The sequence below is a fragment of the Phoenix dactylifera genome, chromosome 9, assembly GCF_009389715.1.
Source record: "Phoenix dactylifera cultivar Barhee BC4 chromosome 9, palm_55x_up_171113_PBpolish2nd_filt_p, whole genome shotgun sequence".
Lineage (NCBI taxonomy): Eukaryota > Viridiplantae > Streptophyta > Magnoliopsida > Arecales > Arecaceae > Phoenix > Phoenix dactylifera.
Genome location: NC_052400.1, coordinates 21,783,573 through 21,796,631, shown reverse-complemented (window position 1 = coordinate 21,796,631; position 13,059 = coordinate 21,783,573). Strand labels below are relative to the sequence as shown.

Here is a 13,059-nt window from a genome sequence, read left to right as displayed (position 1 = left end):
TAGTAGCACTTCTTCACGGTCATATCAACTCTGCCCTCCACCTCACTATGCTTATAGCCCTTACCACTTACGCTCGTCACCTTCTCCACCTACACCTCTACTCACCAGTGTTTTATAAAAAGCTGTTTGCTATTTGGTAACTACATTTTTAAAGTGTTGTGGCACTTTAACATGTGTTTGATAAACAAATTGAGAAAGTACTTTTGTATGACAAAATTACCATAAAGAACATTGCATAGTATTATACAACAGAGCATAATAAAATATAACATATAATAATACATAAATATATGATATAGTATAATATTATTGTATTGTAATATAATATTATTATAATGTAGTAATATAATATTGTATACTATATTATAATAATTTAATATAATATTAAATTATTTAACATAACATATCAATGTATTATGATATAATGTAATATAATATTATATTTATTATATAATACAATAATAAAGGTACAAAATATTATAATTATTAGCGTACATCAATTTTTCATAATATAACATAATATTAAATTATTTAACATAACATATTAATATATTATGATATAATGTAATATAATATTATATTTATATTATAATATAATAATGGGAAACAAGAATATCTTTTCTTACACCGAAAAAAGTCTGATTCATGGCTAGAGTTCTTTGTTAGGGCTTCAGCATATTTTTAGGTTTATAAAGAGATAAAATATGTAATTGTTATATTTTATTATACATTTTTTGGTCAAAAAATAGCTTTCCGACGAAGCTCAAAACAACTTTTTCGGAAAGCTCCAAAATGGAGCTTTTCCCAAAAAGCTATTTTTAGCTTTCTGAAAAAGCTAAAATAGCTTTCCGAAGTTTTTGCCAAACATCCTTTTTCATCCAAAAGTACTTTTGGAAGGCCAAAAAGTACTTTTTAGCCCTCCAAAAGCTTTTCCAAATGGGGACCTAGTAATATGCCCTATAATAGCCCATAGCTTTGGGCTAGTGGGCTGGCCCGAAGAGGCCAGGCCCAAGACTCACGTGCAGTAAGAAGTAGAAGGGGTTTTTGTTACGGATGCCACTTGGTCCTAGCGATATACTCTGTAATAGCCCATAGCTTTGGGCTAGAGGGTTGGCCCGAAGAGGCCAGGCCCAAGACTCATGTGCACTGCATGTGAGGGAGGAAGGGAGGAAGGCTCTGGCCGAGCGTCTTCTTCCTCCTCGATCACACCGAAAATTGGAAATTATACGGGGATCCAAACACAAGCCGGATAAGGTCTTCGCCTATTTAAGACCACTCCCCCCCTCCTTTGAGTTCCATTAATGAATAACCGAGATTTTGCCGCTGATCCCAAGCTCTTCTTCGGGTTTTCTCCTCTGATTTTTGAGAGTAAGTGTCGCCGAATTGAGATAGAACCCCTTATCTTCTTCTTTCTTCTAGCCATGAAAATTGCCGAAAAATCATCCAAAATATGGGTGCCCTGTTTCCATCTTCTTCTTCCACTATTTTGCCGCCACCAACCGCTAGATTTGGCTAGGGTTGTGGCCGTCGTCAGGTGGGTGTCTGGGCCACCATGGCTGCCAACCTTTTTTTTGCAGGGGTGGGGAGGAATGGGGAAAGAAGGGGAAGATGAACTTCCCCATTCATGAAAAAGAGAAGAGAGAGGAGTTTCTCTCTCTTCTTTCCTCTTGTCTCTTTTCTCTCTCCTATCTTCATTTCTCTCTCTATTTTCTCTTTCTTTCATTTTCCTCATTTTTTCTCTCTAGTTGACCTTGTTCACACTACAAAAAAATTGGCCTTTCCCGACGCTTTTTTCCCGACGCTAGGGAGAAGCGTCGGGAAAAAAGGGTTCCCCGCCAAAATATGCCGACGCTTTAGTTAAGCGTCGGTAATTCTCAAGAAAAGACGACGCACAAAAGCGTCGTTGTAATAGCCGACGCTTATTAGCGTCGTCATAGTCCCAAGATAAAACGACGCTAATAAGCGTCGTCAAAAGCCAAATTAACAACAAAACCAAGCGGCCGGCCCCTTCCTCCTCATTTTACATCCCGATCGAATCAAGCCCTAGCTCCTCTCCTCCTCCCTCCTCTCCTCTCCGGCGCCGAGCGACGTCCGACGGCCACCGCCTTTCTCTCTCCCTCCGTCCCTCGCGCTCTTTCCCCCCTCGCGCGGCCTTCATTCCACCGCCTCTCCTCTCTCCGACCACCCAACACCGGCGCCTCCCATCCCCTCTTTTTCTCTATTTTCTCATTTTCCGCCTCCTCCTTCCGCTGTCTCCCTCTTCTCCTCCTCTCAACGGAGCCTCGTCAGTTGCCGCCTCGTCATCGCTGGTGGGTGCTTTGGAGAAGAAGGTGACGGGGAAAAAGCTAAGTTGTTGAAGCCATCATCAAGGTGAGACCTAATCTTTAATTTTCTTTACGTTAGATTTTTGACGTTAGAGGGCTAAATCTTAAAGGTTTAAGGTAATATTTAGTTTCTGAAATTTTGGAAATAGTGGGTATCAAAATGAGCAGAAATACACATATATGGGTATCAAAATAACCTAGAAATTGAATACAATGGAAAATGATCCCCCACCGCATTGAGTAACTGCTTGAAAACTGCATCTGGAAGATAAAAATATTTAATTAATCTGGAAGATTAATTAAATATTTAAAATAAATCTGGAAGATTTATGAGATTGTTCTTTTTCCTCTCCATCAATTTTTTTTTTAATTTTATTGGTTGTACCAATGAAAGACCTGTAAGCCGTCAGGAAAAAAAATATATATATATTTCTGCATTCTTTTTAAGTTTTATAACTAGAGTTAGGCATCTGCCATTTACGTAATTTCTAAAATAAATAATTGTATCTGAGATTGTAAGAGGCTGAATTCCATCCCTTCTAATTGTACAAGTAAAAATACCCTCTGAATTCCATCCAATATTATCTTTCACTTTTTAATTAAAACCACATGTTATACACTCTGTATCCTAATACTCACTTAAGAAAAAGAATACTAGTCACTGATACATGATTTTTAAAACCCTAAAAGCAGAGTCAATTTGTTAAGATCTTTAAAATTGCTAATTTGATTGAAGAGTCCTTGCAAATAAGTTAGGATAACTAAGGAATAGGAAATATATTCTCTTTATTTTATTTTCATAGAGAGATCCAAAAAAATTAGGAAGTTATTTTCAACTATGTCACCAATAATAAAGAGTACTATTTATTTATTAAAAATAGTAGTGAAAAGCATTTATTGACTTCTTAATTATTAGCAATAGATGGGGCATAATGGAGTTTTATACAATCTGTAGAATCGCATAGCACTGGAAAGCAATGCATGAATTTGATCTACTTTCTCATTAACAATTTATCAAATTGTTAATGAATATAGATGGTTCCAGAGCCTAATGCAGACCTTGGACTTCCACTATCAAGCACTTGCCAGTGGCATAGCTCAACATGCTGATCAGAGAAGAGTAGAGATTGAGAAAGAGAAGCTGGGCAGCACTACTACTCAGTGATGATTGTTGCTGTAGTGCAGATTGGATTTGTCTTGGTATTCTTGTTGTTTACCGTTTCCTCAGCTGGGGTAGAACTGATGTAGGTTGCAGAGTTCCATGTATTGGTTGGCTCTGTTCTTGAGGACCTACAGTGCCACGGTCTTCCTGAGGTCTGATTGTTAGGGCTTGTTCTAGGTTCCTACAATTTTTGCTTCTCCCATGTCAGGTGAACCGGAGATGACAGATTCAAGGTGAGGAATCATCTGTTGTCTATGGTAGTGCTATTAGCATTCTTATTGATGGATGTGACAGCTTCTCCGGTTGAGGTTGTCATGCCTAAGAGTGCCTGTTGTTTTTTCCTCTTTCTGTTGTTTTCCCCTTTAGAAGTTTACAAGCTTTATTTCTTTGGAGGAATTTCCCTTCATCAGCAGATCTGTCAGAGAATTTTGATTTAAGCTTTTTAGTTGTCTTTGTTTCAGACTGGGGATTCTACCGGTATAGAGTGTATATGATATGATTGTTCTATCAGGTATACTGAGGACAACAGAGAGGCATGTGAGAGGCTGTGTTACATAATTTTGTGGCGTCAAAAATATCTTATTAGTTGTTGAGGTTCAGGTCGCTACCTGCATTAGTGGTTGTATTCAAACCATCTATATTCTTTTAATGGTCTTGATAATTGGAGATTGGATTTGTTAAGCTGGGAGTTTTCCTTTTTTAAAGATATATGTTATTTATTTATTAAAAATGGAATGTCAATATATCAAATGGATCCTCCTTTTTGAATTAGTAATTAGAAACAATTAGCCAAAGCAATGCTAAAACCTAGGATCATCTCAATATGGAAAATAAAACCCTAATCTTGTCTGCCTAAATACGAGATAAAAGAAAAATCCAAAGATGAATTGTGCCAATCTCTCTTTGTGCCAATCTCTCTTTCCAGCAATACGAGACAAGGAGAATTAATATAAGGGGTTGGTCTGTATTTATATTTGGTGTGTTGCTACCTTTGTTGTCTTTGCTAGTTTAAAAGATGACCGTAAGTGACAGATGGGAGGCCAACGGGCCATGTAGCATAGTATGTGCTGCCCACTTGCATTTACATATATCCTTCATCTTGAATACAGATATCATTTCTGTATGCTCTCCAACTGTGGTGTCATTTCTGAATACAGATATTTAATACAGATACCAGGTAATAATATGCCCCGAGGGAGACGATTTAGAGATGTGGAGTTCCAGCATTCTCAGATGGGATCTACTTCTGATCAGTCCCTACAGTCCCAGCAGCCATGTGAGCATCAGCAGCACGAGTCAGGATCTCAGCGCGAGCCTCCTGCTGATTGCCCGGAGGATGAGCTCCGGATCCAGGATAATTCGATTTAAAGTTCATATTTTATGTTCATATTTGTCTTCAACTTTTTAAGACATATTTTATTTAATTTTAATAGATGGACAAGGGACGGTGAGGACGAGACGGGGACCCACTCAAGCAAAGGATGTGTGGAAGCTTCCTCCGGGTGAGAAGATCATCATCCGATGCAACGAATTGGGGCAGCCTATCAATAGAGCTGGAAGTCTACTATCAAGCTTTTTAGGATCGGTTGCACGCAAGGGTCAGCTGTGTCCACTCAACTATACGAAGTGGAATGACATGCTTCCTTCGTATAAGGTTGAGCTTCTTAGACTTATACAGGTAATGAATTGAATTTATTCTTTTTAATTCGACACCTCCTGTATATTAATTTGCTTAGTATCATAATTTTATTTTAGATGTTTAATATTATTATAACATTCTGAATCTTGTTGTAGGGTAAGTTTGTACTCCCTCCAGAGAGCCATGATTGGGTGCTAAAGTCCCTCAATCGCAAATGGAAAGAATATAAAGCAAAATTGAAGACGGACTTCAAGCACGAGGGTATGACAGAGGACGAGGTTGCTCGTGTGACTCCTCCTGATGTATACCCTCAGCAGTGGAGGGAGCTTGTTCACTACTGATTTTCTGAAAAAGAACAGGTCACGTATATTGTTTCAATATTTTATATTATCTTTATTATTAATATAGATTGCAAATATATACATTGAATCATATTATACTGTGTGCTTTTATTTTGGCAGACATATTCTAATATTGGCAGAGCTGCATGAGCATCTCAAGCAGTTCCTCATACTTCAGGCTCGAAGAGTTATGCGAGACGTAGAAATGAATTCGTAAGTTCTTTTGAAACTATTTGAAATTTTACTAATATATAGCACGTATCATAATATATAGTTTGCCAATATACTTTCCGTATGTGTAGATAGTAGAGCATGGAAGGGAGCCTGGTGAGGTAGAGTTTTATAAGATGACCCACACTCACCGAGATGGCAGCTTTGTCCGGGACGAGTCGAGAGATATAGTTGTATGTATTCATTTTTGCTTTGTTCAGAATATTTTTTTAAAAAAATTTAATTTTTTTTAAATATTAATGTGACATTTTTTTTTGAGAGATATATAGGAAAGAGCTACAACTCTTATTTCAGAGCGTGTCGGGGAGTCATCATCATCCGATGCGGCCAGTCGCGTCGAGGCTCAAGTCTATACCGAATTAATGGGCCCAGAACGTTATGGTCGAGTGAGGGGTTATGGTGTTGGAGTTACCCCCACTCAGTTGTCTGCAGTGAGCCGATATACCCAAGATGCTAGACAAGGTAGTAGCACTGCAGAGGTTTGTAGTCTGAAGGCAGAGATGGCACAGATAAAGCAGTCATATGAGACAAGGATAGAGGAGATGAGTCAGAGTCATAGGACCGATATGGAGGAGTTGAAGCAGAGCCAAGAGTTGAAGATACAATCTTTGCAAGATCAGCTTGACCATATTTCATCCTTTTTGCAGAGATTTGCTCCTCCGGTACATAACTAAATCTATTTGAATATTTTATGTAATTATAATGTATTCTTGTATGAGCGTGATGACTTTCGTATTTTTAGTTTCTAAAATATTTTTTTTTTGTAGGTTGATGATACTTCATCTACTCGTAGAGATGATGATGCCGACCCTTGATACATATTGTAGATTGTGTACGTAGGAATTTGACTTGTATGTTCTTAAAATTTTGGAGATTCCTTTGATTAATCTTGTATGATCATCATGAGATCTTTTTTGAGCAACATGATAAGTAGAATCTATCAAAACCTATGTGCCTTCTTCCGCTTTCCTTCATTGTTAGAATGGAATGCAACATCCATTCATTTGCTTTTCTAATTAATTGCTGTGAGTTCATTTTGAATCATATTTTATTCTATGAGCAGGTCACTTGACAGCTAGGAGTGATGTCTACAGCTTCGGGGTTGTCCTTCTTGAGCTCTTAACAGGACGCCGGTCTGTGGACAAGATATTCTATATTTTCTGATTGTATCAATCTTTTTTCTGAATGGAACAGGCATGGAGGCAGGGCTTATGCTTTGTGATTGCCAGCTTGTCCCAGGATCACTACAGATTGGCATTTATGGACGACTTTGTACGTACGGATCACTTGATACCATTTTCAATTTATTGATCATATTGTTTCTTGATGCATATTTAGATTGAACCTCACCCTATGTTCCCATATAACATGTTGCATAACAGTTGAAACTAGAGTTGGTTTTCCTTGGCCATGACCGAGCACTTCTATAATTTTCGAAGTCCTGTGCATAGTAAAATGTATTAATGCATTGAATGCATCCAATTACATTGGTTTAATATTGTTTTCTTCAACATTTTACCATACACAGTTCTTGATGTCTGTTAACGTTTTTATTCTCCAGGCCATACAAATTCACCTGGAAAGGGTGGCATCAAAGTAGAAGCAAGTGATTCACCAGTAACTTTACATGGAGGTTGGTATCGTTTAAGCTACTTACACGTGCTACCTACCTTCCGACCTTTTTGGTAGTACTTTGAATTTTGAAATAATAACATAGCTTTTGCAGCGAATGGTGCATTATCCTCAGCAACAGGTCAAAAATCATCATGTGAATCAGGAGATTACCAAGGTATATAATAAGCAACCTGAAATAATGATGCCTGTTAAATCTTTGACTTGGTTCATTTTGTTTTGACCCTGATATGACAAGGTTCTGAGGTGTACTGTCCTTTTCTTTCAGTGAAACTTAGCATCAAGTCCTTCAAGGTGCCAGAACTTTTTGTTGAGATTCCTCAAAATGCTACTGTTGGTTCCTTGAAGGTACATGATCCCCTAATATCTTTTTATTTCATGTTCTGCTTTGTTACCAACATTATGGACATTCTTTATTTTATCTGTTCCATTTGGTACAGACCAAAGCCTTTGGAATCTCGCATTCACAGGATTTTTATATTTTTATTGTATTAAGCTGCCTGTATTAATGCAATAGAAATCGATAACCCGATAATCTTATAATTGTTTTACTATAGCTGACAGGTTAGCATGTGAATTTGTGAATGTTACGTTCGTGGAGATTACTTAATGTTTTATGACTCTTAGAACCCTACTTCCTCAAGGCTCATTGTAGTTTTGCAGCACACACTTTCTATTATTATATAATCTAACCCAATAAATGGTAATTTTTGTTGTTGCAGTCGCAAGAATTCTTTCAATATCTTTTAGAATGTTTAATGACAATACTCGCCCGAGCAAGGAGCGGAGCAGAGCAGAGCTTAAGAAGACTCTGGTCTGTGGACAAGACTCGCCCGAGCAAGGAGCAGAGCTTGGTTGACTGGGCTCGCCCCAAGCTTAATGACAATATTGTAGAGATGATGATGCCGACCCTTGATACATATATTGTAGATTGTGTACGTAGGAATTTGACTTGTATGTTTTTAGAATGTTTTTGAAGTACAATGTAATCAAATATGATAATATGAATGTAATCAAAGTTCTTGTTTGTGACTCGTATTTTGTTATATATGTGATTCAGTGTATTTGTTTCTATTGTTTTGTTAGAATTTAATGTACACAGAGTACTTAAAAATTACTTTCATAAATTTTTTTAAAAAAAAAATTTAATGCCGACGCTTATAAGCGTCGGGAAAAGCATCCGGAACGTAAACTATTGGCACGCCTTTAACGACGCTTATAAGCGTCGGCGTCTTAGAAAACGAACGACGCTTAAAAGCGTCGGCATAGACCGGTTAAACCCGACCCACGCACAACCGGAACGTAAACTGGCACGCCTTTAACGACGCTTCTAAGCGTCGGCCTAACCAACCGTTATCACCGACGCTTATAAGCGTCGGCGTCTTATAAAAGGAACGACGCTTAAAAGCGTCGGCAAAGACCGACGACGCTTTTTTAACGCGTCGGGTTAAACCCGACCCACGCCCACCTGCCCGACGTCTGACCCACGCTTTGTGTAGCGTGGGCTAGGAATTCGCCGACGCTTATAAGCGTCGGTAGAGGCAAAAAAAACCGTCGGGAGTTATTCCTTCTTTTGTAGTGTCAGTGGTAGTAGGGACTCAGGGGACCAAGTGATGGACCACTAGCTGATGCTGGTAGGCGGTCTAGGTTACTAGTCTATTTTTTTTTATAATTGAGTTTGATTCTGTAGAGAGAGTAATCTGCACAAGAAGGTCATGAACAGGATACTTTACACCCTAGATCGTAGATCGTGAAGTGGCTCAGTGATTGTTGTATTTAGTCAAATTGTGATAGAGGTAAGAATTTCTGTACTTGGTCACCAAATGTATATATATCTATTGGTTTGTACCACTGGATTTGTATCGTGATATTTACATCGATAAATTTAGTTTGGCATGTAATGGTATATTGTATATAAGTTCTAGTATAAATATATTTGGATAGTTATTATATGTATTAGATATTGAAAACATAATTATGTGAACAAGATACCTTGAATTTAAAAAAGATGCACTATGTAAGTGAAAACTGATTTGACAAGAGTAACATATAATTCAGACGGATAAGATATAGTTTGGACTAACCTAATCATGGGATAACCTCTACGAGCTTATGCGTAGGATAGCATCTATGGGCTTACACGTAGGATAATGTCCATGGGCTTACGCATGGGATAGCTTTTACGAGTTTATACATAATGCACATGAGATAGCCTTCATGGGCTTACACGTGGGATAGCTTCTATGAGTTTACGCATGAGATAACATCCACTAACATATCTGTGGAATAGCCTCCATGGGCTTACGCGTGGAATTTTGTTAGTCTTAGACTAGGTCATGATCTATGTTAGTCTAAAGCCGGAAGGTAATTGATATAAAACTTGAAAATCAAATTAATCAAAAATGGATGACACGACAAAAGAAGCTGTTATAGAACACATTTGCCTCATAATCCGAGCGATTGAAAATACGGGACATAGTAATTAACTGTATTCTGTTTATAGGACACAGATGATCTAAGATATCAATTACTATGGCAAGAGAGTTCAGATCCTCTTCAATCTATACTAGAGGTTCCATTTTGATCATAGATTATTCGCGTGGCGATCAATTGAATGGAGGGGTAGAGGAAGCAAATGGTCCTACCATATACTGATTGAATAGTTCATGCCATGTGCTGACTCGGTGACGCCTGCTATTGCTTAATGAATATTTAAATATAGAAATAGCCACAATTCAAGTTAAATTGAGTAGTAGGATTCAAATGCAACTTTGGGTGAAAAGATACCAACAGCTACATTAAGTAAACAACGAAATAATTAATTTTGACACGTGTGATAAATTGGAATAAGCAATTCAAGTTTGCTTCTTAAAAAGAAGTTAACAGTCCAATTATTTTATTATCATAGTTTGACTCTTAATATTTTTCTACCGAGACTCAATCCGATGGACTACATATAAAAAAGAACTACAACGACAACAACAATAATTCGGACGCGACTCAATCCCGTGGACTACAATAATAATAATAAGAATAGAATCTAACTTGCTGCCCGACAAAATAATTCGGACAAGACTGACATTTTCAGTACTTGTTCGCGAACTCCTCCACGAAAGTCTTCAGATTCCTATCGGACGACCCACCTTCACGTATGGCCTCCCGCGCTTTGTCCCTCCACATCGTTGCCTTCCTCCTAATTTCCACCCCTCTCTCTCCCTCCCCCATCACCACCTCCAAACACCTCTTCAACTCGCTCCCCTCTAACAGTCCTTGTGATCTGTCAACCTCACTTCTCACCCCAGTCCCCCACACCTCTATCAGTCTTGCGTTCGTCCCTTGGTCTGTCCATTGCGGCACCCCAATCGTTGGAACCCCGCATATCAAGCTCTCCAATGTGGAGTTCCACCCGCAGTGTGTCACGAAGCACCCGACCGATGGGTGGGAGAGCACTTTGACCTGGGAGCACCATTCCACCACCATCCCATTCTCTCCATCCTCCAGCTCGACGCCTTCCCCTCTGTTGTCCTTCCGCACCACCCAAAGATAAGGCCTCCCGCTTTCCTTTAATCCCCACAAGATTTCTTCCAATTGCCGCTTCTTTATCACCGACATGCTCCCAAATGCTACGTACACCACCGATTTCTCCGGCTTCGAGTCCAGCCACTCCATGTATCCCTTCTCATCGGCTTCGAAAAGATCGCCACCGGAGACGGTGTCTTTTGAATTCTGGCCATCTGAAGAAAGGGACGGCAGCAGAGGCCCTATCGGGATGAGGTCCAAGTTGCCGATGGCCTTGATCGCATCAGCCTCCAGTTTGTTGAAGGTGTTCAAGAAAACTCTTGGCTTTGAGGTCTTCTCCTCCCGGTCCAGTGTATCAAATGTCTCTCTTACCCCGACGAAGATAGGACGGTAGGGGTCGTCGGAACTGGTGACGGTTAAGAAGGACGGGAGGTCACGATTTTGGAGCGGTGGCAGCCCTGGTAGGTCAACCGTAAACAGTGGGTCGTGACCGTGGGAGGTTATCAGCTCCTCATAGCCATGGAAGTAGTGGTAGTACGTGGTGAAGACAGTGGCTGGCTGAATCCAGTAGAGGACAGAGGGGATACCATGATCACGTGCCACATCGGCGGCCCATGACATTAAGATGCTGTAGATTATGCAAGATACGGGGCGGTCTCGTGCAGGGAGGTCGTGGACAATGCCAGAAAGAGTTCTGGTCCCGACAAGTTTGAATTGGGACATGAAGTCATCGAGGTTGCCGTCGGTGTCGGCTTTGAACCCAGTGTCGTAGCCGTCGGAGAAGGGGACGTAGGAGAGGAGGCCATCTTCCACTTCCTCGTCGGGTTTGGCCAAGGACGGAAACATGCGGCGGTGAGCGGAGATGGCGGTGGAGAAGGTGACGCGACGGCCGGTGGTTTGGGCGAGGCGCTTGGCCAGGTGGAGAGACGGGTTGATATGGCCTTGGGCTGGGTAGGTCACTACAAGGAAATGCTGTTGGCGTTGCTCCATTCCTACTAGTTCGCGAGGGATCAAAGCTTTGGAACAATTAATTAATAATTTCTAGTCAAGACAGAAAGGATCGAGAGGATTGTGGATGTGGCGAGACCCGGCCGGAGGGCAGTGACTTTAATAGAGCGAGGGGCAAGGGAAGGGTGACGTTTGCGGTGACGGGAAAGAGTTACCTTGGGGACCAGCTTCTCCGGACGGAGACGGGTGCGTGAGTGCGTGGTCTTCGCATCGCAACCGCACCCCAACTCTTAGAGGCCTTTGTACCACTTACGAGTAGATAAACAGTGACGCTTGCAATGACGCTTGGGATCGTGTTGTATCTTTCGCGCGCTGGACTGTTGCGAAGTGGTCTTTTAGATCAGAACCTGCTCGATAACGACGCGGAGACGGGAGAAGTTCCGATGGTTCGGACTCGAGGCCTTCCTTCACCGTATTGTAAAACCACTTACGCGTCCGTCCATCTTGGCCTCGAGAGGAAGAGCGAGGGGAGGGAGAGAGAAGCTACGCTCCTCTCCCTCTACCGGCCCGCACGTCCGTCCAGCCCCTTCCCTGAGCTCTCCTCCGTCCTCCCCATAGTTCGGAGGGTAAACCCCCTTATGGTTCGCGTTTGTCCATCTTTTTCCCCGAGTTGGACGAAGAAAGAGAGATAGGGACGGAGAGAGAAGCTCTGCTCCTCCGTTCAACGGCTCTTACCTCCGGCCAGCCCCTGTCTTCCGTCCTCTCCGGCATTCGAACAACTGCCTTCTCTCTGCGTTAGCTGGAGCCAGTGCAGTAGTCGTCGATCGCCAGATGTCTGATGAAATGCCGAACCCAAAAATAACAACTGCCTGGTCTCTGCATCAGCTGGAGCCAGTGCAGTTGTCGTTGACCGCCAGATGTCCGATGAAATGCCGAACGCAAAAATGTCTCGGAGCGTGAGGCTCATGAGGGACACTCGTTCCTGGACGCGAGGATTCATGCAAAGTGAGAGGAACTCGTCTTGGAGCTAGCAAGCAGTGCATTATTGATATTGAGGGAAGATTGGAAGCTGGCTTGTTCTACAACTTTTATGGGACTTCAGATATTGTGGATTGTGATCTTGGCTAGCACTTATGTTGAGACCTTAGATACTGCCAATTGTGATATGGTTAGCACCTATGCAGGGTAGCTTGGCTCAATGGGTATATTACAGGCCAAAACAAGGGACATCATAGTATGGGAATTCGGATATGCTTGAGCTTG

The 13,059-nt window shown here is 41.0% G+C and overlaps 2 protein-coding genes across 2 annotated transcripts; one reads left to right on the top strand and one right to left on the bottom strand.

The window, feature by feature from the left end:
• The first annotated feature begins 5,822 nt into the window (after positions 1 to 5,822).
• Positions 5,823 to 7,677, top strand: LOC120111955. Its single transcript, XM_039130470.1, has 4 exons — positions 5,823 to 5,870; positions 5,967 to 6,359; positions 6,892 to 6,969; positions 7,598 to 7,677. Exons 2-4 carry the CDS (start codon positions 6,060 to 6,062, stop codon positions 7,598 to 7,600), a joined length of 381 nt encoding a protein of 126 aa, XP_038986398.1. The 5' UTR covers positions 5,823 to 5,870; positions 5,967 to 6,059; the 3' UTR covers positions 7,601 to 7,677.
• Positions 7,678 to 10,166: 2,489 nt separating this feature from the next.
• Positions 10,167 to 12,427, bottom strand: LOC103700672 (crocetin glucosyltransferase, chloroplastic-like). The gene has a single exon (XM_008782567.2). The coding sequence runs from the start codon at positions 11,836 to 11,838 to the stop codon at positions 10,414 to 10,416; it is 1,425 nt and encodes a 474-aa protein (XP_008780789.2). The 5' UTR covers positions 11,839 to 12,427; the 3' UTR covers positions 10,167 to 10,413.
• Positions 12,428 to 13,059: the final 632 nt, after the last annotated feature.